Source organism: Vicia villosa, linkage group LG3 (assembly GCF_029867415.1).
Source record: "Vicia villosa cultivar HV-30 ecotype Madison, WI linkage group LG3, Vvil1.0, whole genome shotgun sequence".
NCBI lineage: Eukaryota > Viridiplantae > Streptophyta > Magnoliopsida > Fabales > Fabaceae > Vicia > Vicia villosa.
In genome coordinates, this window is record NC_081182.1 from 16885232 (window position 1) to 16910688 (window position 25457).

The 25457-nt window shown below is 28.5% G+C and overlaps 1 protein-coding gene, 1 long non-coding RNA gene and 1 other non-coding gene across 3 annotated transcripts; all 3 read left to right on the forward strand.

Moving 5' to 3' along the window:
- Nucleotides 1-4756: 4756 nt before the first annotated feature.
- TRNAS-UGA (transfer RNA serine (anticodon UGA)) lies at nucleotides 4757-4838 on the forward strand. Its single transcript has one exon. It is a non-coding gene; the product is annotated as a tRNA-Ser (tRNA).
- Nucleotides 4839-9392: 4554 nt separating this feature from the next.
- LOC131657639 (uncharacterized) lies at nucleotides 9393-11272 on the forward strand. Its single transcript, XM_058927012.1, has 5 exons — nucleotides 9393-9477; nucleotides 9568-9657; nucleotides 9803-10555; nucleotides 10692-10885; nucleotides 11213-11272. Exons 1-5 carry the CDS (start codon nucleotides 9393-9395, stop codon nucleotides 11270-11272), a joined length of 1182 nt encoding a protein of 393 aa, XP_058782995.1.
- A 3995-nt stretch (nucleotides 11273-15267) lies between these two features.
- LOC131655011 (uncharacterized) lies at nucleotides 15268-16369 on the forward strand. Its single transcript, XR_009299625.1, has 2 exons — nucleotides 15268-16042; nucleotides 16218-16369. It is a non-coding gene; the product is annotated as an uncharacterized LOC131655011 (long non-coding RNA).
- Nucleotides 16370-25457: the final 9088 nt, after the last annotated feature.

The window sequence follows — 25457 nt, forward strand, 5'->3', positions numbered from 1 at the left end:
CATGCACCAGAATCTACCCCAAGCTTGATTCTCCCATCATCTTCTTCTTGTTGTTCAGCTTCATCATCATCTCCAATTTCAGGTGAGTCCTTAGTTAGATGCTTTGGGGTTGCATGTGAGGGTTATGATTGGGGCTTAGGGATTGTGAGATGATTTATAAACATATGATGCTAAATCTGTTTGCTTTGCCCTAATCTCTGTATATTGATGTTTCTAAATATGTTTATGTGTTACAATTTCGTTTGGACTGGTATACAAGTGTAGGGGATCATCTACAGGTTGTTTGGGACTGGTTTAGAGTTCCTAAAACGCAGAAAATTGATTCTGCATCAGAGTAATCGGTTACTGGGACCTGGGTAACCGATTACCCTGTGTAATTTGGCGTAGATGGGCATTTTTGAAGCCAGTAATCGGTTACTCTGGGACCAGTAACCGATTACCCTGGGCGCAGAGGGAAAAATCAGCAAACTTCGGAAATTCGTAACTTTCGGCTCGGGTATCGGAATTGCGCAAACTTTATATCGTTGGAAAGCTAGCGACGTGTACTTTCTAATAAAATTGGTCCCCAAACCAGAATGTGTGATTTAATAATATTGGAACCCTACTTAGTGAACCTCGTCGGGCGAGATTTTACATTACTAATTCCCCCGAGAGCAGTTCCGTTCCGAATAGAGAACCGAACGCCTCCTTAGTCGTGTGAGACTTGTCTAAGTTATATTTGAACATGTTAATGCTATCAATGATCATGGATGTGATGATTCTCAATATGCGGATCATTAATTAATGCATTATATTGATATGCTTTATGATGATCATATTATGTTTATCCGTCCGTTCGATTGGCGTTCGGAGATGGTTGTTTGTTTGTGGCATGATGCCTTGTGTGATAATGATCATTAATTCCCGTTGTTTCGGTTAAACATTCGGGATTGATTGTATTGTGTGATTGACGCTTGTTATGCGTGTGGTATGCTAGAATCGAAGTGGGCCACTACTAGGTGGTAAGGCACCATTGTGTATGGACTAGTTTCCAAAGATACCATTGCGATGTACCTGCGGGGTCTTTCAGGGCGTTTCCCAAAGGCGTGATACATTGGCGTTCTTGGTATGATTTGCACACCTGAGCTACCATTGCGATGTACCTGCGGGGTCTTTCAGGGCGTTTCCCAAAGGCGTGATACATCGGCGTGCTTGGTATGGTGGAGTTGTGATGCCAATTAGGCGATATCACTTGGATAACTCACCTATAGTGGTGCCACGTAGGCTACACCACTAGGCTCCTAACCGGATGGGCTTGTACAGTCAATTAGGCGTATTCGCACTTGTGGATACCATATTGCGTATGGATGATGATGAGGCCGTGACGCCGTGTAGGCAACGTCACCGCTATAACTCGTCACAGATGGAATGCCACATAGGATCTATCTGTTTCATCTAGCGATGGGTCTTGTGCGAGTCTTCTTGACGACAGGTACTTGGTTACTCACCGAGGGTGTGTGTGCAGCCTTGGTAGTTTGGTTGTTACCACTTCTGGATTCCCCGTACATGGGTATGGGTCTGCATACGTGTTTGTTGTACTATTTGTGTACTTGTGATATGATGACTCCATGGTGGACGATTCATGTGTTTGCTCCGTACTTGTACCGGATGTGAGGTTGAACCCCGGATCAATGGTGGATTCGGTTTGTGATGCATGTACCCTGTAGAACCGAGTGGACCCATAGGATAGGAGGACTCACTGAGATTTAGTAATCTCACCCCAATCAACTTATATTTTTTTTCAGGTGCAGTTTAGTAGCGTTTGACAGATAGCAGGTTCGGATTGATGACTTAAAGTGGTGATGGCTCGGAGACCTCGTCAGATCTCATTTTCCGCTGTGCAGATCCATTGAAGACACGTGTTTTGTAATTATCAATATTATTTCATGTTGTATTTATATGGATCATCTTGTATCTTTGGCTTTTGTGTGTACTCAAATACCAATTTTTAACGTTTCATGCATAATATACTAGTCAACTATGTATGGGGTGTTACAGAGAGAGAGGGAAAGAGAACCTTGACCCCACTTTGAATTGGATGAGGTGTGTTGGATGTTGAAAAGTTAAAAGAAAGGTGTTACAGTCGAAACCCCCTCTTGTATTCGCCCCAATATTAAAAGAATTTGGCATAAGCCCGACTCACTGATATAATTGCAAAAGGGGAAATCCCATATGATTGAGGACCCCCGCCTCAAATTCGTTAAAGGGAAGTCGTGACCGTATCTAGAAAATAGACATTCATGGAGTGAAAGAATGCACCCCTCTTATTTACTGCATAGTCTTTTATCACCCTTGGAAGGAAACATCCCTCAGTCAGAGAAGGGATCCACCTTGGTGAAAAAATTGTCCATGTCTCTTTTACCAACAAAGATGGAAATTTTGTCCAACGTCTTATGGTCCATTGACGCTCGATCACATCAAAAGTCCCTGCCATTTCGCTGGTTACATTGACCCATTCCTGACTCGCTGTTAAAAAATAAAAAAGAACAATTGTAAGTATAAACATGCGGTTGAGATTCTTTCTACCACACAACTTCATTATTAGTTAGGTCACAACCAAAATCACATTGTTTTTCCCTAATACAAGTTTGAGCTTTTTCGTTCTCGCTTGAAATTGTCTATGCACTCTAGGTTGGTTAAAGACAATGTTGGGAAAACAAAACCCCTAGTGACTTCTTTAAGACCAAGGCCCCCCAAAACACCTTTCCTTTGAACAACAACATCGGCCTTTGGGATTTCCATGACAAATTCACCAAGAATCCTAGCAAACGACAAACAAAGCAATAAAAGGGGAATCATGATTATTACATTCAGAAACCACAAATGTGAGAAGAAAAATCCTTATAATAGAGAAAGAAAGTTTGGAAAAAAGGAGACCATGAACACGTTGGGTTGGACATGGTAGTGAGGAAATGAAAAGATGATCAAGTTCGCCCTTTTGGCGTTTATGTATTGGTCGTAGGCGACCCCACGATCTGCAACTAAATATTGGGGAAAGGGCACAAACGCAACCAACGATCTAGATTTAGCCCCGATCTTATCACAACACTTGAGTGATATAAGCTTTAAAGGCATCACCTTTGTCCCCTGATGCTTAGGGTCATGTCCAAGATAGCGCCACGTTCAGGCATATTGAGATGGCGAAGAAGATCAATCTAGAGGTCGGTCTAAAAGCTTCCATCGCAATTTTAGCTTCTTACATGATAGCAAGAAATTGGGGGCAACCGTTTCAAATCGCTTAAACGGTCCAACAAAAAGATTGGTCCAACACGAAAGCCTCGGTCTAGAATACCATCGCATGAGAATGATGAACATGTAGACATCCACCAGAGGATCACACACTAAATCTATACTACTTACTCATCATCAATTATTGGATCTATTAATTGTCTGTCAAATATAAGCTCATCTATGTGCCATGAGAGATACGTTTTCATTCATTCTTGCAAGTTACACATCTCTGACTTAACTATTAGAGTACTAACAATGCATATGCATTTTTACTCTATCGTACTAGACATGTGCGCCTCTGTATTAAAAGAGATTCATACATATATGTCAACAATCATTTGTTTCTACACCGAAATAAAAATAATGATAACAAATTTAATTATTTTTAACACAGTACAATGAATTACTGAATCTCCTTCGACAACAATTTAAACAAGAGAAAAAATGTTTCATGGGTTGCACATTAATCATCTCTTAGTGGTTTAAAAGTATATAAAATCTAGGGGTTGAGATATGTAAATTATTTTCGCTTGACTATAATAAAAATATTGTTTGACTGCTAAATAAAAAAATTGATTGAAACCTAATTTTATAATCAATAATGAAAGCAAGATGAAAAGTATCAAAATCATGAGTGGTAAATGTGCTATAGTAGTCTTGGTGGTAAAATAGAAAATACACATGATTTTACACTAAAAGACAAATGAAAAAAAGAAAAACATTAACCAAAGAAAGATAGCAAAGTCCCTACATACACTGTATGCAAAAAGTCAAATAGTTAACCAAAAAGTTTCTTTTTTTACATAATTTCACTTATGTATTTATAAGGTTTATTTTTTTAGCAAATCGAATATGGACCACAATAGTGATCTTTAACCATTTCATCAAAATGCTTTAAGGTGTATTTATAAAATTCATTTAGAATCATATATTAAGATAAAAATATTGTGGCATTTGATTGTTGATATATAAAGGTAAAAAAGCTTACTCTTTAATTGCCTATATTAACAATTCTAATTTTAATTACTAAAATTGTGGATGTAATGAATTGATTTTATTCAATATCATGTATTTATTAATTATGCCTTGTATATATTCTTTAGTAAATATTTATATAATTTAAATTTATTTTAATATTTATATATAGGATATAAGTAAAAAATAATAATTTTGGTCCCAAAAAAATATAAACTTAAAACTATTTGATATGGGATTAAAATTAATAAACATTATCAATACTTAAACCATTAATTTTACACACTAATGTCATATAAAATGATTTTAGAACCCATCTGCAAAGGTGGTAATTTTGTCAAAATAAATCAAGCATCGTTTCTGGAAAATAGGAAATACACATAATCTTACACTAATAAATTAAAAAGAACATGGCCCCATGAATCGGATAAATAAATAAACATTCATCTAAGAATACGAAGTGTTTGTAACAAATAATTATATACCCATTTTAGAATAACTGGACATCAACGTCGATATGTCCGAGTGGTTAAGGAGATAGACTTGAAATCTATTGGGCTTCGCCCGCGCAGGTTCGAACCCTGCTGTCGACGATATTGTTTTTCTTTCTTTTCACATTTTGAAATGTAATTCAGTAAAGTACGCTGAGCTTTTATTCATCATGATTCTTGATGATTAATTACTATATACAAATAATATTGTGACATCTTCGCCATCTTATTAACTCAATGTTAGTTGTTTAGTTAATTTTATTTTATGGATATTGATACTCAACTCTTTTTCATAGTTTTATTATTTTATTTTAACAAACTCAATTTTTTCATGAATAGCAACGAACTTTTCAAACAATAGGCGCATGTATTAATTACAATACTAAATAAAAACAACATTAAGATCTGAATCATGATTTATATCTCTCTCTACATTTGTCATAATTCTTTAAAGTTTATCTTTTTGATCTAATTCATCTAAATGTTTATATATTTAAAAATATTAGATAAAAATTAAATAATGATTCAAGGTCGACGATGTCGTTAAAGCCCAATTATGGACGTCTACGCTTAGGCATGGATGGCCCAGAGTGTTCAACATCATTAAATATAATCGAACGATTCGCTACGTCACTGTGTGAGGTGTCAGATCACACGGGAAGGTATTTTGAGAGCAAAAACATATGAAGAATTGAAAATACTGATAAAGAACATGTGCTAGCATGAGTATCGCCCAAGTGAACAACCAGTGAAACAACAAGGTATTCGTGCAAGGTATTCGTGCAGTTGATTTGAGCACATCATTAATAGCTAAAATGAAGGCTCTTTCTAAATAGTTAGTCGCATCCCAACTCGCACAAGCACTTAAGGGTGATTTTTATAGAGAGGTACATGCAAATGATAATTGTACAATAGAAGTTGAGAGTGCGGAAGTTCATTATGCAAATTTTCAAAAGAATAATCATTATTTTAACACCTACAATCATGGTTAGAAAGATCACCTGAACTTCAAATTGAGCAATAATCAGACACATAATGTTAATCAAGGAGTTCAATAGGTTCCACAAGCACCATAAAGGAAACCATCACCTCTTGAGGAAACATTTTCGAATTTCATGAAAGCTACTCAGGTAAGCTTTGGGAAGGTAATCAAGTATCATGATAACATGTTTAAAACTCAATAAGAGATGGTACAAAATCAGATCATTATGAACAATAATATCGAAGCCTCGATAAAGAATTTAGAAAGGCAAATAGGGCAATTGTCACGACAATGGGCAACTCAAGCTAGTTCATATGAAAGTTGTAAAGCCATTGGGTTAAGAAATAGAGTAGTCCATTCAAACCCAAAGGTAAGTGAAGAAAAGAAAGAGTCGAGTGAGGTTGTGAATATAAGTGAAAAAGTAGTAGTTGAAGAGGAGGTAGAAAAAAATTCAAAGGGAGAAAAAGTGAGAGGATTCATGAGGATGAAGTCAAAGGATATAACCTTAACTAATTCATAGATAAAAAATCACCCTTCCGAAGAACGAATAAACAAATTTTGAATGGACTAAATTTAGAACTACCTGATTACATTAAACCACCATACTCAATTATAAAGAAGCCTAAGAAAGAGATAGAAGTAGGTCAACTCAAAATTTTTAAGGAGATGCTAACAAAGATATAAGTTAACATTCCTTTTTGTGAAGCTCTTGAGCAAATGTCTGTTTATGTCAAATTCATGAAAGAGCTCTTATCTAGAAAATGCATGTTGAAGCATGATGAAAACATCACTTTAGCGAAGGAATGTAGCGCAATAATCCAAATGAAGCTTCCACTCCAACTCACTGATCCAGGAAGGTTTACTATTCCTTGTTTCATTGGTTCACTAATAATTGGCCATGCTTTATGTGATTTAGGAAATAACATTAATTTAATGTCGCTATCCATGATGAAAAAATTGAACTATGGTGAGCCAAAGCCGACTCAGATGACTTTTACATTGGCAGATCTTTCTATCATATATCCTTATGGAGTGTTGGAAGTGTGGCGATACACACTAACACGGGTGCGATCTTGCACAGGTTTGAAACATAATAATTACTATAAATAAGACTTTTTGGCTACTTTTTGGGAGAAAGTTACAACTTAAAGTTCTACAACTAGGATTTTGAGTGTTTTTGAAGCCATTGAAGACATTTATCTTCCTTGATTTTCATGTGATCTTTTTCTAAACTCATGGTAATTTACACATGCACTACGAGTAGCTAGATTCCTTAGATTAGGTCTTTTTGAGACAAACCAACTTGTACTATGTTGGATCATATGGTTGTTTGAGATTTAATTAAATGCTTTTATGTTAATGTTATTATTTAATTGTACTTGATTATAATGCTTTTTGTGTATTAACGAATGCATAAATCAATATAATACTAAAAATACATGAATCAATATCAGGTGAGTAGGAATTATAGACTGTAAGTCTAACGATCCGATCTAGAAAATTATCCAACTTAGTAATTAACTAAGAAAAAAACTCATTAGGTAAACTAACTTTCAAAATTATGTACCTCATTTTCTTCATGGTTTGTCACGAGACATAAGTTAGCTTCTTTCTATTTTCTCAATTTCATCAGATGAGTCCGTGTTGTTATCATGCAATGCAATGTAAGTTCTTTTTTATTCTTTTTTTGTGGTCTTTTGTATCTTTTAGTTCTCCTTTGATTCAACTAGAAATTTGAATTTATGTGACCTTTCTTTATGCAGTAGAAGCATGTTGGAATGAATAGTGATATTTCTTCACTTTTATTTTAAAATTTTTAAGGTTTTTTCATGCTTAGTGATTTTTTTTTTTGAATTTTTAAACTAGAAAATTCATGTCTTCATCATTTTTATTATGACAACTTTATTTTTTGATTCATTGTCTTTGACTTATGCAGAATTTAGTGCAAGTCTTTATTTGCTTTCAGCAATAAGGTTTAATTAAATTTAATGCTTATACAATTTATCAAACAAAGTAATCAAATTCATAGTTGACAAGTTTTTAGATTTGGAAATAGCGTGACTTTAGGTTGCCACTCCGATTTAAAAATTTATGGACTTTGTGAATCAAATCTTAATTTTGAAAAGTTTTTTTAGAGCTCTTGTATGATTTACTATATGAACGAAACCTTTTTTTTTGTGTGCATATCTTGGATATTTTCTTCAATTTCTATTCTATAATATTCATACTCATGGATTAATGTGTTCATCCCACCCATTCTTACATCAGTAGTATCTTTATAGATAATTTGAAGGGTGTCCCATATTTTCTTAGCAGACTCTAAACATTTTATTCGTACCTAAAATAGTAATGATGATAGTTTTGGCTTTCAAACTCCATTGCACTTTTTTATCCTCTTTGATCCATATATTTATAGGTTTATTTTCTGCTACATCATTAACTCGATGAGTGGGGGACAAAAGGACCATTTGAACATCATTCTAACTACCATAATTCATTCGATAAAGATTTTTTATTTTATCTTTTCAATAAGCATTTACCATTGAAATATGATGGTTTGTTCAGTGAATCGTTTGAAGTTATTCTTCCTCTGGAGATGATTAGTCTATACACAATATTTAGGATCTGATGCCAAAGATAATTTCAATTCAAGTTTTCAAGAGAGGGTAGAAGAAAAATATGCCAGAACTATCCTGGTTCGACCCAAAACCATGAAGCCTACGTCTAGTCCTCGAGGATAGAATGCACCTTGAGATTTTCTACTATCAACTAAGTTTTAGCATAAGTTCAACTTACAATCTTTATACTAATCCTTTAGCACAAGTTCAACTTACAACTTTTATATCTTATAATGTTCAAAACAATAAGCCACACTCTTGTATTTTACATTAATATCTTAATAAAATAATCGATTTACAAACATTACTATACAGTGGTTTCTCTCTCAATACTAATATATATATATATATATATATATATATATATATATATATATATATATATATATATATATATATATATATATATATACTCCCTCCTGTCTTATATGTAAGCAAAAAAAAAAAAAAACTCACCCTTTAAGCAAGTGGCTATATACTCATTTAAGTGGTGAAAAATATACATTTTTTTTCCATATTTATCATTATTTAATTTATTTAGAATTAAATTAATAATTTTATTATAACCATTTAATTATTGGGTTTTTGCTTCTATTGGGACATCTCTAATGCAACCAATAAATGCCCACTTTTAAACTCATAAATTGTCCCGCTACTCTACATTAAAACCATACTAGTACCACGTACTCCCACTGCAACCAAGACACTCCCACTTTATTTACTAAAATTTTCACACTTCATATAAAACACTCCCGCCTAATAAAAAATAAAAAAAGAGCCAAAATTTTCATACTCCAAAATACATTCCCGCCATGAAGAAATATGACATTTGTATAGTTGAGCTCTATGAATACTAAAGTTTACTCTGTATGTATCATTGTCTTTTGGTTTTAACACAAATAATGCCTCTCAATATTGATCTAAACACTCCATATGTTGATCATGAAATGATAGAATGCAACATAACACCTTCCATTAGTCCAAATGATCATTCTTCAAGTAATCTTAAGTTGTCTTTTATTGGACCTAAATGGTGGTTCATCAAATGAAGAATACATGGAAGAACGTAATATGTTCAATAGTGAAAATGAATTTGATGTTGCTGCTCTTTATTCAAATGAAGTTCATATCATGGAAGAAGGTAATATGCTCTAATACTTTTATGTTGGATAATATTTGAACAACTTAATTAATTTTTTTTCACTTTCAAGTCTGTTTAATAAAATTGCAGAGAGTGAATTTAATCCAAATAAAAATGATGGAGAGGAGACTGAATTTAATCAAAATGAAGATGATGGAGAGGCTGAAAGTATTGCATCTAGTAAGCATTTTTATTATATCATTATTTTTGGTTTGGTTATCTCATTATTTTTTGTTGTTTATACTATAATCAAAAAAATTTGTAGTAATAACATGCACTCATGAGACAAGTTTTTTTTTCATTATATTCACTTTTTCACATGCAGTGTCAACGATGGTCCAACATGAGACACAAATTTTTAAGAAAAAAAGATCATTTTTGAACAATGACCAGCAGAAAATAATTTCTCAATTATTGATAAAGAATAGTTATGGTGGAAAACTGGAACTCGGAACTGTTATATGGTTGACATCCAAATACTCGGTATCCACCTATGTTATTTACCGAATTTGGAAGCAAGTATGTCAAACAGGTGATGCATCTCATAAAAGATCAAATTGTGGTCGAAAAAGAGTTACGGTAGATATTGAAAAAGTTAGGGATATTTCGTTAGCTAAACGTAGCACTCTTCAGAGCCTCGCATTTTCCTTAGGCATTAGCAAAACAACATTATTAAAGTTTGTAAAAGATGGGACTTTGCGTCGGAATTCAAATGAACTAAAGCCACATATGAAAGATAGTAATATGAAAGATCGTCTTAGATTTTGCTTGTCCATGCTTGAAGAAACTAGTCTTCCTCGTGATCCAGAGTTTAAGTCTATGCATAATATCATCCACATTGATGAAAAGTGGTTTTACATGACCAAAAAATCAGCAAACTACTACCTTCTTGAAAATGAGGATGAGCCATATTGCACATGCAAAAATAAAAATTTTATTAGCAAGGTCATGTTTTTAGTAGCAGTTGCTAGGCCTAGATTTGACGACGATGATAAAGAGATATTTTCAGGAAAAATTGGCGTCTTTCCTCTAGTTCAGAAAGTAGCAGCAAAAAGGTCAAGTGTCAATAGAGCTTCAGGTATACTTGAAACTAAGTCGATTACTTCTATCACTAAAGAAGTTAGTCTAAATTTTCTAATCAATAAAGTGTTACCTACAATTAAAGAAAAATGACCTAGAGAACATGCAATAAAAAACAATTTATATACAACAAGATAATGCTCCGTGTCATGTTTCTATTGACGACGAAGAATTTTGTAAAGCGGCTTCTCAAGGTGGATTTGACATTTGTTTATCTTGTCAACCGCCGAATTCTCCTGATTTAAATGTTTTAGATCTGGGTTTTTTTAGTGCCATTCAATCATTACAGCAAAAGAAACCTTCAAAATCAGTTGATGAACTCATTGAAGTTGTGCAAAATTCATATGATAATTTTTCTAGCAAACAATCAGACAAATTTTTTCTCACACTTCAATCTTGTATGATTGAAATCATGAAAGTTAAAGGATCTAATAATTATTGAATTCCCCATATGAAGAAAGATGCGATGCTTACCCGAGGCATACTACCTACTCAACTAAAATGTGATCGAGAGTTAGTTGAAAATACTTTTAAATATTTAAACAATGATAATTAAGGTATGATCTCATTGGTTTATATAATCATATTTTCTATAATTTTTTCAATAAAATAGTGTATTCTAATTTTTGTCAAATTTGATTTATTCATTTTTCAGGAGGTTGATTCTAGATCATGGAATTCGCATGGAGAAGGAAATATCAAGAATGCAAGTTAATTACAATAGACTTTTTTCTTCTTTTTAATATGAGTTGTTTAGTTGTCTTATTAGGTTATGTGTTATTCTACCTATTCCATATTACTGGTACTGTACATGACAAGTTTAGAAATGCAAGTTGCTTATTAACTTATGCATGTTAGTTACACTATTCCATATTACTGGTACTGTACATTACAAAATAAAATGGACAATGAATGCATAATAGGTGAAGATGATTAGAAAAAGAAAACCAATAATATTACTCTAGAAAATTACAAAGCATCACAAGTCTTAAACAATGCAATAGAAATAACAAAGGAATTAGAAATAAAAAACCAGAAACATTAAACCTCATAAAAATCCAAATAAGAACACCTAATTCAAGTAATCTAAATAAATTTTTATCATGTCTTTAACCTCTTTCTTGACACCGAAGTTCAATGCTGGTAATTTGTTCAGATCAAAATCACTCATATCAATAAATTCAACAATGATGCTTTCATTTGTTGGAGTTAAAGCATCTTCACTTTCATTCTTCGGAGTGAGATTTTCTGCACTTTCATTTGTTGGAGTTAGAACAACTTCACTTTCAGGAACCACTTCATTGAATGTGACCTCATCATCTTCAACAATGTCACTGTCCCCTTCTTTTTTCAAAGAGTCTTCAACAATGAGATTTGATAAATTCTCAGAGTTTTCAATACCTAAACCAAAAGAGGGAAATTCATTAGTTAATAGATGTGGATTGACCATGTTTAGAGTATAAACAATGGAAGAACAAGACTCATGTAAATAAAGTATGAAGATAAGATATGGAGAATTTATAAAAGACTATGGCATTTCAAAAGACCGTTGATAACAAATGCATACGTAAAGTAAGAATAAATGCTTTTGGAAAGTGTAAAAAGTGGAGTTATTATAGGAATAATAAAAATATTAGAAAACTACAATTTGAGGATAAAATTGGAATGATGAATTTAATTATAACAATTATAATTAATTTTTGCTTATATTTGAGACCAAGAATTTTTTTTTGTTGCTTACATATAAGACCGGAGGAATTTTAAAATAAGAGATAGGAGGATTTATTAATAACCATTGGATTTGATAAGTGATCTTGATGAAGTTAAGTCCATAAAGGTTCATCAAGACCATTGATCAAATCCAATAGTTATTAATGAATCCTCCTATCTCTTATTTAAAATCCCTCCTACTTGATACATCCCCTATTATATATATATATATATATATATATATATATATATATATATATATATATATATATATATATATATATATATATATATATATATATATATATATATATAGGGAGCATATCAAGTGAGAGCAATTTATAATGAGAGATGAGAGGAATGAATATCAATCATTGGATTCATCAAGAGAGAGAAACTAATAGTCACATTAATGCATTAACATTCTTTCTCTTGATGAATCCAATGGTTGTTATTCGTTCCTCTCATCTCTCGTTATAAATTGCTCTCACTTGATATGCTCCCTATATATATATATATATATATATATATATATATATATATATATATATATATATCAAATGAGAACTTTAACTATTATAAAAATTGAGAACTTTTAATAATAACCATTGAATTTAAATTAATGTCTCAAATTTGTTTCAGATTTTGAAATATTATAAAAACATTGTGAGAGATGAAGATATGACTTTTTTCAAATTGATGTCATGTTTTTAAATGATTATCAATGCTTTTTATAACAAAGCGGTCGTAAAGATTCACATATAAGGAAACAATAGAAAAAGGCATAAAACGACTCATAAATCAATTATAGTAAGGAATTTTAGAAAAGTTTTGCTTATACTCATACTATAATTGATTATGTTGTATAAATACCTGATTACTCAATGAGACACGTCTCATAATCGATTATACCACCACCATAATTGATTAGAGGGGGAAAACACTTCATTGTTGATTACTCATGTGTCCATAATCGATTATGTAAGTTAAAAAATAATTTTTTATTTTTAAAAGAAGTTTTATAAAGAGAGTGAAGTTTGGAAAACGATTTATGTGAGAGTGTGAATATATATTTTAGTTTAAATGATATACTACTACTTACAAAATATGATCCTAATAAAATAAAAATCACTAATCAAAAATGTTTTTAAGATTCAATTTCATTCCTTTGACGATGTTTAGATTATTGGAGGAGAATATGAGCCAAAAAGGTCTAGAAGGGAGGTTGAATACACCTTACCCTTAAAATCGGTCTCAAAAATGGTTATCTTTAAACTAGAGATTTCACAAAAGATGGAGTAGTGGGAATTTGATAGTATATGTGTTGGATTGATATCATGAATAATACAATATTTAGGCGATATAATGAAATATGAAAAGATGAAAATCTTAGACAATCAATGAATTACTTATTACAAATTCAATTTATACGAGATGACTAAATTGAATTTCATTAATCAGTAAACCAATATAATATTACAAGTTGCAAATAAGTATAATCACGAGAAAAGATGAATCAAATAAGTTAATTTATTTCAGACCCACGCTTACACAAAAATCGTTATATGTAGATGAAATCTTACAACATGCGATTCTACGAAAGCGATAAAGACCTAATCATGTAAAATATACATAAAATTAAAGAGAGGGATAGAGAAGAGTGCACCAGTGTTTATACTGGTCCATCATGTTCATCATTGATTTGCACCCGATCTAGCCTGCAATGAAGAATCATTGAAAATTTGTAGTTTTCCACTATTTTGATAATTTTTACAACACATGTTTAATACAATCAAGGAACCAGAAAATTTTGAAATTAAAACTCAATTAAACAACTCCAATTTGAATCTTTCTTACTTCTGTTGTATACAAAACTAAATAATACAATACCTTCACTCAGTCTTAAATGTCCACCTACTCGGATAAAAAATCTACTCAAAGCCTTCGTTCCACAATGGTCTTCACTCGACCATATTGGTAGCTTGTCCGAGCTCTTGGTTCATATGAAGGAAATAAAGCTCATAATTTTGTCTGCAACACTCTCGATTCATATGAAGGAAATAAAGTTCCTAATTTTGTCTGCAGCACTCTTGGTTCATATGAAGGAAATAAAGTTCCTAATTTTGTCTGCAGCAACCCTCACTCAGTTCTACCGAAGTCATATATAAAGAAGAACCTTTTTTTTGTTGTTATTTCTGGATTGTCAACTCCACACACCACATAACTCAATTCTTGATTTGTAACTCAAAAACTTCAGAAACATTAACAACGACAACATTTTGGAAAGCAAAAATCTTCAAGTTCAAATTGTATTCAACCATTGACACAACTTTGCAACAAATCTATGTTATTCAATAAGTTTGTGCGTGTAATTCTTGACTCACAATGTAATGTCAATATACTTCTTTTATTATAATGTTTTCTAGTTTGTTTGGATATGGACCAAGGTTTGATTCTAAGACTACATGGGGTAACTATTCCAATATGAACGTAGACTTTTATTTAAGGGTCTTGCTAATCAGTGCTCTTGGGATAATGGTTAAGCATTCTAAAAAAAGAAAATATTTTATAGAAAATGTAATATTTCGATTTTCAAGATATTAAATATACAGATTACCGAGATAAATTTTCTTTTTTTAGAATGTTTAACTATTGTCCTGAGAGCACTAATTTTTTTAGAATGTTTAACTATTGCCCTGAGGGCACTAATTTTTTTTAGAATGTTTAACTATTGCCCAGAGGACACTAGTTAACATTTTCTTTTATTTAATTAAGCTAGCGAAATTTCACTTGCATTTCTTAACTTTTTTTAGGTACTCTACATTTTCACCCGATGAGATTTCCCTTACAAGGAATCCAACATGTTACTTCAAGTAGAATACACATTGTTTTTCAATTTCAACTGCATGGAATTTATTCATTTTTTTTTTAAACTTACATTTGCATTTAGTGTCCTTTTTAAATTGTTGGAGACAATTTCATTTTGTCTTTCCCCTAAACTTAACTTAAAACAAGTCTTTTTCCATAATTTGAAGTAGAATAATTCAACAACGCATGGGTAATAGTAGTACCATATATTATAAAAATTCAAATTTGAATTGTGTTCTTATAGCAAATATTACTATTTTTCAACAAAGATATCAAATGTCATGGATTTGATTGTTGAATTGTGTTCTTATAGCAAATATTACTATTTTTCACAATCTGCCAAGTCTCTTTCACTCTTCCATTAACAAGCACCGGCGGTGGTGATTTCGGTGCCGTTTCGGTGAACGGCCGGAGGGAGATCGATTGGAGATCCGCACCGGTGCCGGAGGATGGTCTGTTGCGGCTTTGTGGAGGTGGGAGATTCTGTGCGTCTTGGTTGCTTCGTCGTACTTCTTGGCGTCTCGGTCTAAAAATTCATGTGATCGAAGCTGTAGGGAATCTGGATCTGATTTTGCGGCGGAACGGAGATATGGTGGGTCGCGACCTCGAGACGCCATCAGAGACAGTTGTTGTGCAAAGCGAGATGCGCGGTCGGACTGGTGTTCTGCGGATCTGGACCGTGACTTTTTCTTCCTTTTCTTTTCCTCTATTTTCGTTACTGAGTTGCTGTTTTTAAACTACCTGTGATTTCCTTGTGAATGTAGAAGGCAAATCAGAAGCATGTTGGATTTTGATGCCTTTCTTGCGGAAGAGAGTTTGGATTTTGGAGGAGACTGAGATTAAGAATCAAATGAACCGGTTGAGTTCGCCAACGGCCGTACGGCGTCTTGCAGAGAGTCCGGCACAGGTGGGAGCTGTTCTTTTATTTATTTCCTTTGTTCTTCTTCAATCTGTAACAAGAAGGAAAAAAAATTGTCGCAAATTATAACAGTTGTTGAATTTGTTTGGATTAGCTCTGATTGTAATTTGGTTTAGTGTAATGTGTTAACGAATACGATGTTAGATTTTAACTTTTCTTGCAGGTTTGTGTGGAGTGTCAATAAGGGTGTCGTTGATAAATTATTTACTTGGTGATGATGTTGAATCAAGGTGTTAAATCTAAATAAATTATTTACTTGGTGATGATGGTGAATCAAGTTGTTAAATCTTAATAAATTGTTTACTTGGTAATGCATATTTGTTTTAATTCTTAATAATTTAATTTAATCAAATTTATTCAAAGTAATAATTATTTACAATACTTCACTTCACTTCACTATAATTTGTTAGCTTTTTTATTATACTGTATTTTATTCTAATTAATTAATAATTAATATAGTTAATTATGCATTGTAATATTCTTAAATATCTCAAAATTTAATTTTAGTTTGAATAATTGTCTTTTTTTTAAAATGTAATCCGTTATTATAAATTATAGTATGTTTTATTTTCTAATTATCATTTTATAAAAGATCTTTATTATTTTCACACGATTGTTTTAAGTTTCGAATTTAAATAGATAATAATTATCCAATAAATTTCTATTAAAAAATATTAAATCACAAGCCCCAAGTTTAATATCTATTTTTTTATTACTATTATTAATATTATTAATATTTAATTTTTGGAATTTTTAAAATCAAAAATTTAATATTTATGATATATTTTATTTTAAATCCTAAACCCTAAATATTTTAATTAAATCATCATTTATTAACTTTAATTTATAGTTCTTACACAACAGTGATGGTTACTACTTTTTTAAATATTTTTTAATTAAAAAATTAGAAATTAAATTAAATTCATTCTCATATTTAAAACATATCATTAAATATTTATTTAATATATGAACATAAAATTATATAATATCAATAGAATCCATAAATTTATAATACATAAGAATTTTAAAATTAAAAGCATGTCCGACGGGCCGAACCTTTTTTTCTAACGGGCCGACAAAATATTTACTTACATTGAACAGATATTATAGATCATATGTTCTAACGGGGCGACAAAATATTTTAGTTTGTGCGACCTTTACGAACACACGGGTAGATGACTATTTAATTATTTTATTTATTTTTGAATTAAACTATACATTTTTGACGGGTCGAGATTACTTAATTTATATATTTTTTATATGCTTTCTTAACCATCATTATACTATATATTTATTTATTATTTATAATGATAAAAATCATTTATTTATACTATATTGATTTATTAATAGTCATTGAGTGTTTTAAATACTTACAAATAAAAATCAATCAGAGTAATAACTACTATCCTAGAAGAATTGTTGTAATAATTAGTCATTGGGTAATACTCTCAATTATAACTATTATACTCATTCACTATTTACGTGGAAAGATTTTTTCAAAAAATCTGCACATTCCAATGTATGCATGGGCGGCTATACTGATTAAATAAAAATTTTAGTCGACTATATTCATTCTAATGTTGATCCCTTACACATCGAAGTTAAACTCCATCTCCAACTCCCATCCCTTTTTGTTAGTTAATAAAAATAAAAAGGAGCTAAAGCTTTTATTCTTAACCTTTCAAAGTTGTTATTTTGTTACAAGGTGGAAGAATCTCCTCCATGAATAAAGTGACAGGAGAGTTGTTTTATTCTAATTAATTAATAATTAATATAGTTAATTATGCATTGTAATATTCTTAAATATCTCAAAATTTAATTTTAGTTTGAATAATTGTCTTTTTTTAAATGTAATCCGTTATTATAAATTATAGTATGTTTTATTTTCTAATCATCATTTTATAAAAGATCTTTATTATTTTCACACGATTGTTTTAAGTTTCGAATTTAAATAGATAATAATTATCCAATAAATTTCTATTAAAAAATATTAAATCACAAGCCCCAAGTTTAATATCTATTTTTTTATTACTATTATTAATATTATTAATATTTAATTTTTGGAATTTTTAAAATCAAAAATTTAATATTTATGATATATTTTATTTTAAATCCTAAACCCTAAATATTTTAATTAAATCATCATTTATTAACTTTAATTTATAGTTCTTACACAACAGTGATGGTTACTACTTTTTTAAATATTTTTTAATTAAAAAATTAGAAATTAAATTAAATTCATTCTCATATTTAAAACATATCATTAAATATTTATTTAATATATGAACATAAAATTATATAATATCAATAGAATCCATAAATTTATAATACATAAGAATTTTAAAATTAAAAGCATGTCCGACGGGCCGAACCTTTTTTTCTAACGGGCCGACAAAATATTTACTTACATTGAGCAGATATTATAGATCATATGTTCTAACGGGGCGACAAAATATTTTAGTTTGTGCGACCTTTACGAACACACGGGTAGATGACTATTTAATTATTTTATTTATTTTTGAATTAAACTATACATTTTTGACGGGTCGAGATTACTTAATTTATATATTTTTTATATGCTTTCTTAACCATCATTATACTATATATTTATTTATTATTTATAATGATAAAAATCATTTATTTATACTATATTGATTTATTAATAGTCATTGAGTGTTTTAAATACTTACAAATAAAAATCAATCAGAGTAATAACTACTATCCTAGAAGAATTGTTGTAATAATTAGTCATTGGGTAATACTCTCAATTATAACTATTATACTCATTCACTATTTACGTGGAAAGATTTTTTCAAAAAATCTGCACATTCCAATGTATGCATGGGCGGCTATACTGATTAAATAAAAATTTTAGTCGACTATATTCATTCTAATGTTGATCCCTTACACATCGAAGTTAAACTCCATCTCCAACTCCCATCCCTTTTTGTTAGTTAATAAAAATAAAAAGGAGCTAAAGCTTTTATTCTTAACCTTTCAAAGTTGTTATTTTGTTACAAGGTGGAAGAATCTCCTCCATGAATAAAGTGACAGGAGAGTTGTTTTATTCTAATTAATTAATAATTAATATAGTTAATTATGCATTGTAATATTCTTAAATATCTCAAAATTTAATTTTAGTTTGAATAATTGTCTTTTTTTAAATGTAATCCGTTATTATAAATTATAGTATGTTTTATTTTCTAATCATCATTTTATAAAAGATCTTCATTATTTTCACACGATTGTTTTAAGTTTCGAATTTAAATAGATAATAATTATCCAATAAATTACTATTAAAAAATATTAAATCACAAGCCCCAAGTTTAATATCTATTTTTTACTACTATTATTAATATTATTAATATTTAATTTTTGGAATTTTTAAAATCAAAAATTTAATATTTATGATATATTTTATTTTGAATCCTAAACCCTAAATATTTTAATTAAATCATCATTTATTAACTTTAATTTATAGTTCTTACACAACAGTGATGGTTACTACTTTTTTAAATATTTTTTAATTAAAAAATTAGAAGTTAAATTAAATTCATTCTCATATTTAAAACATATCATTAAATATTTATTTAATATATGAACATAAAATTATATAATATCAATAGAATCCATAAATTTATAATACATAAGAATTTTAAAATTAAAAGCATGTCCGACGGGCCGAACCTTTTTCTAACGGGCCGACAAAATATTTACTTAAATTGAACAGATATTATAGATCATATGTTCTAACGGGGCGACAAAATATTTTAGTTTGTGCGACCCTTACGAACACACGGGTAGATGACTATTTAATTATTTTATTTATTTTTGAACTAAACTATACATTTTTGACGGGTCGAGATTACTTAATTTATATATCTTTTATATACTTTCTTAACCATCATTATACTATATATTTATTTATTATTTATAATGATAAAAATCATTTATTTATACTATATTGATTTATTAATAGTCATTGAGTGTTTTAAATACTTACAAATAAAAATCAATCAGAGTAATAACTACTATCCTAGAATAATTGTTGTAATAATTAGTCATTGGGTAATACTCTCAATTATAACTATTATACTCATTCACTATTCACGTGGAAATATTTTTTCAAAAAATCTGCACATTCCAATGTATGCATGGACGGTTATACTCTAATTGCTTTATTACTGATTAAATAAAAATTTTAGTCGACTATATTCATTCTAATGTTGATCCCTTACACATCGAAGTTAAACTCCATCTCCAACTCCCATCCCTTTTTGTTAGTTAATAAAAATAAAAAGGAGTTAAAGCTTTTATTCTTAATCTTTCAAAGTTGTTATTTTGTTACAAGGTGGAAGAATCTCCTCCATGAATAAAGTGACAGCACTGACAGGACAGTTGTTTTATTCTAATTAATTAATAATTAATATAGTTAATTATGCATTGTAATATTCTTAAATATCTCAAAATTTAATTTTAGTTTGAATAATTGTCTTTTTTTAAATGTAATCCGTTATTATAAATTATAGTATGTTTTATTTTCTAATCATCATTTTATAAATGATCTTCATTATTTTCACACGATTGTTTTAAGTTTCGAATTTAAATAGATAATAATTATCCAATAAATTACTATTAAAAAATATTAAATCACAAGCCCCAAGTTTAATATCTATTTTTTATTACTATTATTAATATTATTAATATTTAATTTTTGGAATTTTTAAAATCAAAAATTTAATATTTATGATATATTTTATTTTGAATCCAAAACCCTAAATATTTTAATTAAATCATCATTTATTAACTTTAATTTATAGTTCTTACACAACAGTGATGGTTACTACTTTTTTAAATATTTTTTAATTAAAAAATTAGAAATTAAATTAAATTCATTCTCATATTTAAAACATATCATTAAATATTTATTTAATATATGAACATAAAATTATATAATATCAATAGAATCCATAAATTTAAAATACATAAGAATTTTAAAATTAAAAGCATGTCCGACGGGCCGAACCTTTTTTTCTAACGGGCCGACAAAATATTTACTTAAATTGAACAGATATTATAGATCATATGTTCTAACGGGGCGACAAAATATTTTAGTTTGTGCGACCCTTACGAACACACGGATAGATGACTATTTAATTATTTTATTTATTTTTGAACTAATATATACATTTTTGACGGGTCGAGATTACTTAATTTATATATCTTTTATATACTTTCTTAACCATCATTATACTATATATTTATTTATTATTTATAATGATAAAAATCATTTATTTATACTATATTGATTTATTAATAGTCATTGAGTGTTTTAAATACTTACAAATAAAAATCAATCAGAGTAATAACTACTATCCTAGAAGAATTGTTGTAATAATTAGTCATTGGGTAATACTCTCAATTATAACTATTATACTCATTCACTATTCACGTGGAAATATTTTTTCAAAAAATCTGCACATTCCAATGTATGCATGGACGGTTATACTCTAATTGCTTTATTACTGATTAAATAAAAATTTTAGTCGACTATATTCATTCTAATGTTGATCCCTTACACATCGAAGTTAAACTCCATCTCCAACTCCCATCCCTTTTTGTTAGTTAATAAAAATAAAAAGGAGTTAAAGCTTTTATTCTTAATCTTTCAAAGTTGTTATTTTGTTACAAGGTGGAAGAATCTCCTCCATGAATAAAGTGACAGCACTGACAGGACAGTTGTTTTATTCTAATTAATTAATAATTAATATAGTTAATTATGCATTGTAATATTCTTAAATATCTCAAAATTTAATTTTAGTTTGAATAATTGTCTTTTTTTAAATGTAATCCGTTATTATAAATTATAGTATGTTTTATTTTCTAATCATCATTTTATAAATGATCTTCATTATTTTCACACGATTGTTTTAAGTTTCGAATTTAAATAGATAATAATTATCCAATAAATTACTATTAAAAAATATTAAATCACAAGCCCCAAGTTTAATATCTATTTTTTATTACTATTATTAATATTATTAATATTTAATTTTTGGAATTTTTAAAATCAAAAATTTAATATTTATGATATATTTTATTTTGAATCCAAAACCCTAAATATTTTAATTAAATCATCATTTATTAACTTTAATTTATAGTTCTTACACAACAGTGATGGTTACTACTTTTTTAAATATTTTTTAATTAAAAAATTAGAAATTAAATTAAATTCATTCTCATATTTAAAACATATCATTAAATATTTATTTAATATATGAACATAAAATTATATAATATCAATAGAATCCATAAATTTAAAATACATAAGAATTTTAAAATTAAAAGCATGTCCGACGGGTCGAACCTTTTTTTCTAACGGGCCGACAAAATATTTACTTAAATTGAACAGATATTATAGATCATATGTTCTAACGGGGCGACAAAATATTTTAGTTTGTGCGACCCTTACGAACACACGGATAGATGACTATTTAATTATTTTATTTATTTTTGAACTAATATATACATTTTTGACGGGTCGAGATTACTTAATTTATATATCTTTTATATACTTTCTTAACCATCATTATACTATATATTTATTTATTATTTATAATGATAAAAATCATTTATTTATACTATATTGATTTATTAATAGTCATTGAGTGTTTTAAATACTTACAAATAAAAATCAATCAGAGTAATAACTACTATCCTAGAAGAATTGTTGTAATAATTAGTCATTGGGTAATACTCTCAATTATAACTATTATACTCATTCACTATTCACGTGGAAATATTTTTTCAAAAAATCTGCACATTCCAATGTATGCATGGACGGTTATACTCTAATTGCTTTATTACTGATTAAATAAAAATTTTAGTCGACTATATTCATTCTAATGTTGATCCCTTACACATCGAAGTTAAACTCCATCTCCAACTCCCATCCCTTTTTGTTAGTTAATAAAAATAAAAAGGAGTTAAAGCTTTTATTCTTAATCTTTCAAAGTTGTTATTTTGTTACAAGGTGGAAGAATCTCCTCCATGAATAAAGTGACAGCACTGACAGGACAGTTGTTTTATTCTAATTAATTAATAATTAATATAGTTAATTATGCATTGTAATATTCTTAAATATCTCAAAATTTAATTTTAGTTTGAATAATTGTCTTTTTTTAAATGTAAGCCGTTATTATAAATTATAGTATGTTTTATTTTCTAATCATCATTTTATAAATGATCTTCATTATTTTCACACGATTGTTTTAAGTTTCGAATTTAAATAGATAATAATTATCCAATAAATTACTATTAAAAAATATTAAATCACAAGCCCCAAGTTTAATATCTATTTTTTATTACTATTATTAATATTATTAATATTTAATTTTTGGAATTTTTAAAATCAAAAATTTAATATTTATGATATATTTTATTTTGAATCCAAAACCCTAAATATTTTAATTAAATCATCATTTATTAACTTTAATTTATAGTTCTTACCTAACAGTGATGGTTACTACTTTTTTAAATATTTTTTAATTAAAAAATTAGAAATTAAATTAAATTCATTCTCATATTTAAAACATATCATTAAATATTTATTTAATATATGAACATAAAATTATATAATATCAATAGAATCCATAAATTTAAAATACATAAGAATTTTAAAATTAAAAGCATGTCCGACGGGCCGAACCTTTTTTTCTAACGGGCCGACAAAATATTTACTTAAATTGAAAAGATATTATAGATCATATGTTCTAACGGGGCGACAAAATATTTTAGTTTGTGCGACCCTTACGAACACACGGATAGATGACTATTTAATTATTTTATTTATTTTTGAACTAATATATACATTTTTGACGGGTCGAGATTACTTAATTTATATATCTTTTATATACTTTCTTAACCATCATTATACTATATATTTTTTTATTATTTATAATGATAAAAATCATTTATTTATACTATATTTATTTATTAATAGTCATTGAGTGTTTTAAATACTTACAAATAAAAATCAATCAGAGTAATAACTACTATCCTAGAAGAATTGTTGTAATAATTAGTCATTGGGTAATACTCTCAATTATAACTATTATACTCATTCACTATTAGTTATAATTGAGAGTATTACCCAATGACTAATTATTACAACAATTCTTCTAGGATAGTAGTTATTACTCTGATTGATTTTTATTTGTAAGTATTTAAAACACTCAATGACTATTAATAAATAAATATAGTATAAATAAATGATTTTTATCATTATAAATAATAAAAAAATATATAGTATAATGATGGTTAAGAAAGTATATAAAAGATATATAAATTAAGTAATCTCGACCCGTCAAAAATATATAGTTTAGTTCAAAAATAAATAAAATAATTAAATAGTCATCTATCCGTGTGTTCGTAAGGGTCGCACAAACTAAAATATTTTGTCGCCCCGTTAGAACATATGATCTATAATATCTGTTCATATTTTTCCAGTGATGTATGTTTGGAGTGCTGATTTTTTTTTACAAAAGAGTGTTGGTAGTATTATTGCTGATTTTACTCTGGACACAGGTTGTGGTTGTGATTGCTATGAATTTAATTACTCATTGTATTTTGTTGATTTTGTTGTATCATGTGATTCTGAATCTTCGGTTTCTTTAAATTGACACGATAAAATCTTAAAAGGTAGATATAATTATGCATTATGTTTGGAATTAGTCAAGCATGAGGAACATAATATAATAGAGCTATAATTCATTCATAAGCATTCTATTTCTTACGGTTTTGTTTTTTCTTTTATAAAATAAATATTTTTTATGGTAATTAGTATATATTACTTTACTAAACCTATCAAATATTAATTTCAATTGGTATTCGCATGTAATTAATTGCATTAATTACAAAATTTTAATGTTTTAATAAATTAATATGATCTTTTTTTTATCCATTCTATTTAAAGAGAAGTGATAGATAATATATCAAATATAAGTAAATACACGTTTTTAGTACAGGTTTCTACATGTCTAACAAAAGTAAAAAAAAAAAAAATTAATTATAGTATCAGTAAAAAAAAATGCTTACCTGTTATAATGTGAATATAAAATTTTAATTGTGAATAGTGGATGATATCCTTTTATTAATATTGAAAATAAAATTCCACAAAAATTTTAAAATAAATTATATTTTCAGTTAAATTTTGATTACCTTTTAATTAAATTTTTCACTTATTTTTTAAAATAATTTTTTATAAAATATCTCTTTAACAAATTTTACTTAAAAAAATGTTGCATATATTTATAAATAAAGGTATAAATTAAACCATCAAGGATTAGAATTATTTGAATTAACTAAAAAAGGTGGACTTAAGGCGGGATATGTTGAACGAATC

Coding starts and splice junctions, on each gene's coding strand:
- LOC131657639 (XM_058927012.1), top strand. CDS start 9,393: ATGGAAGAACGTAATATGTTCAATAGTGAAAATGAATTTGATGTTGCT. Junction 9,658..9,802: donor GGCTGAAAGTATTGCATCTA/GTAAGCATTTTT, acceptor TTTCACATGCAG/TGTCAACGATGGTCCAACAT. Junction 10,886..11,212: donor CAGTTGATGAACTCATTGAA/GTTGTGCAAAAT, acceptor TTCATTTTTCAG/GAGGTTGATTCTAGATCATG.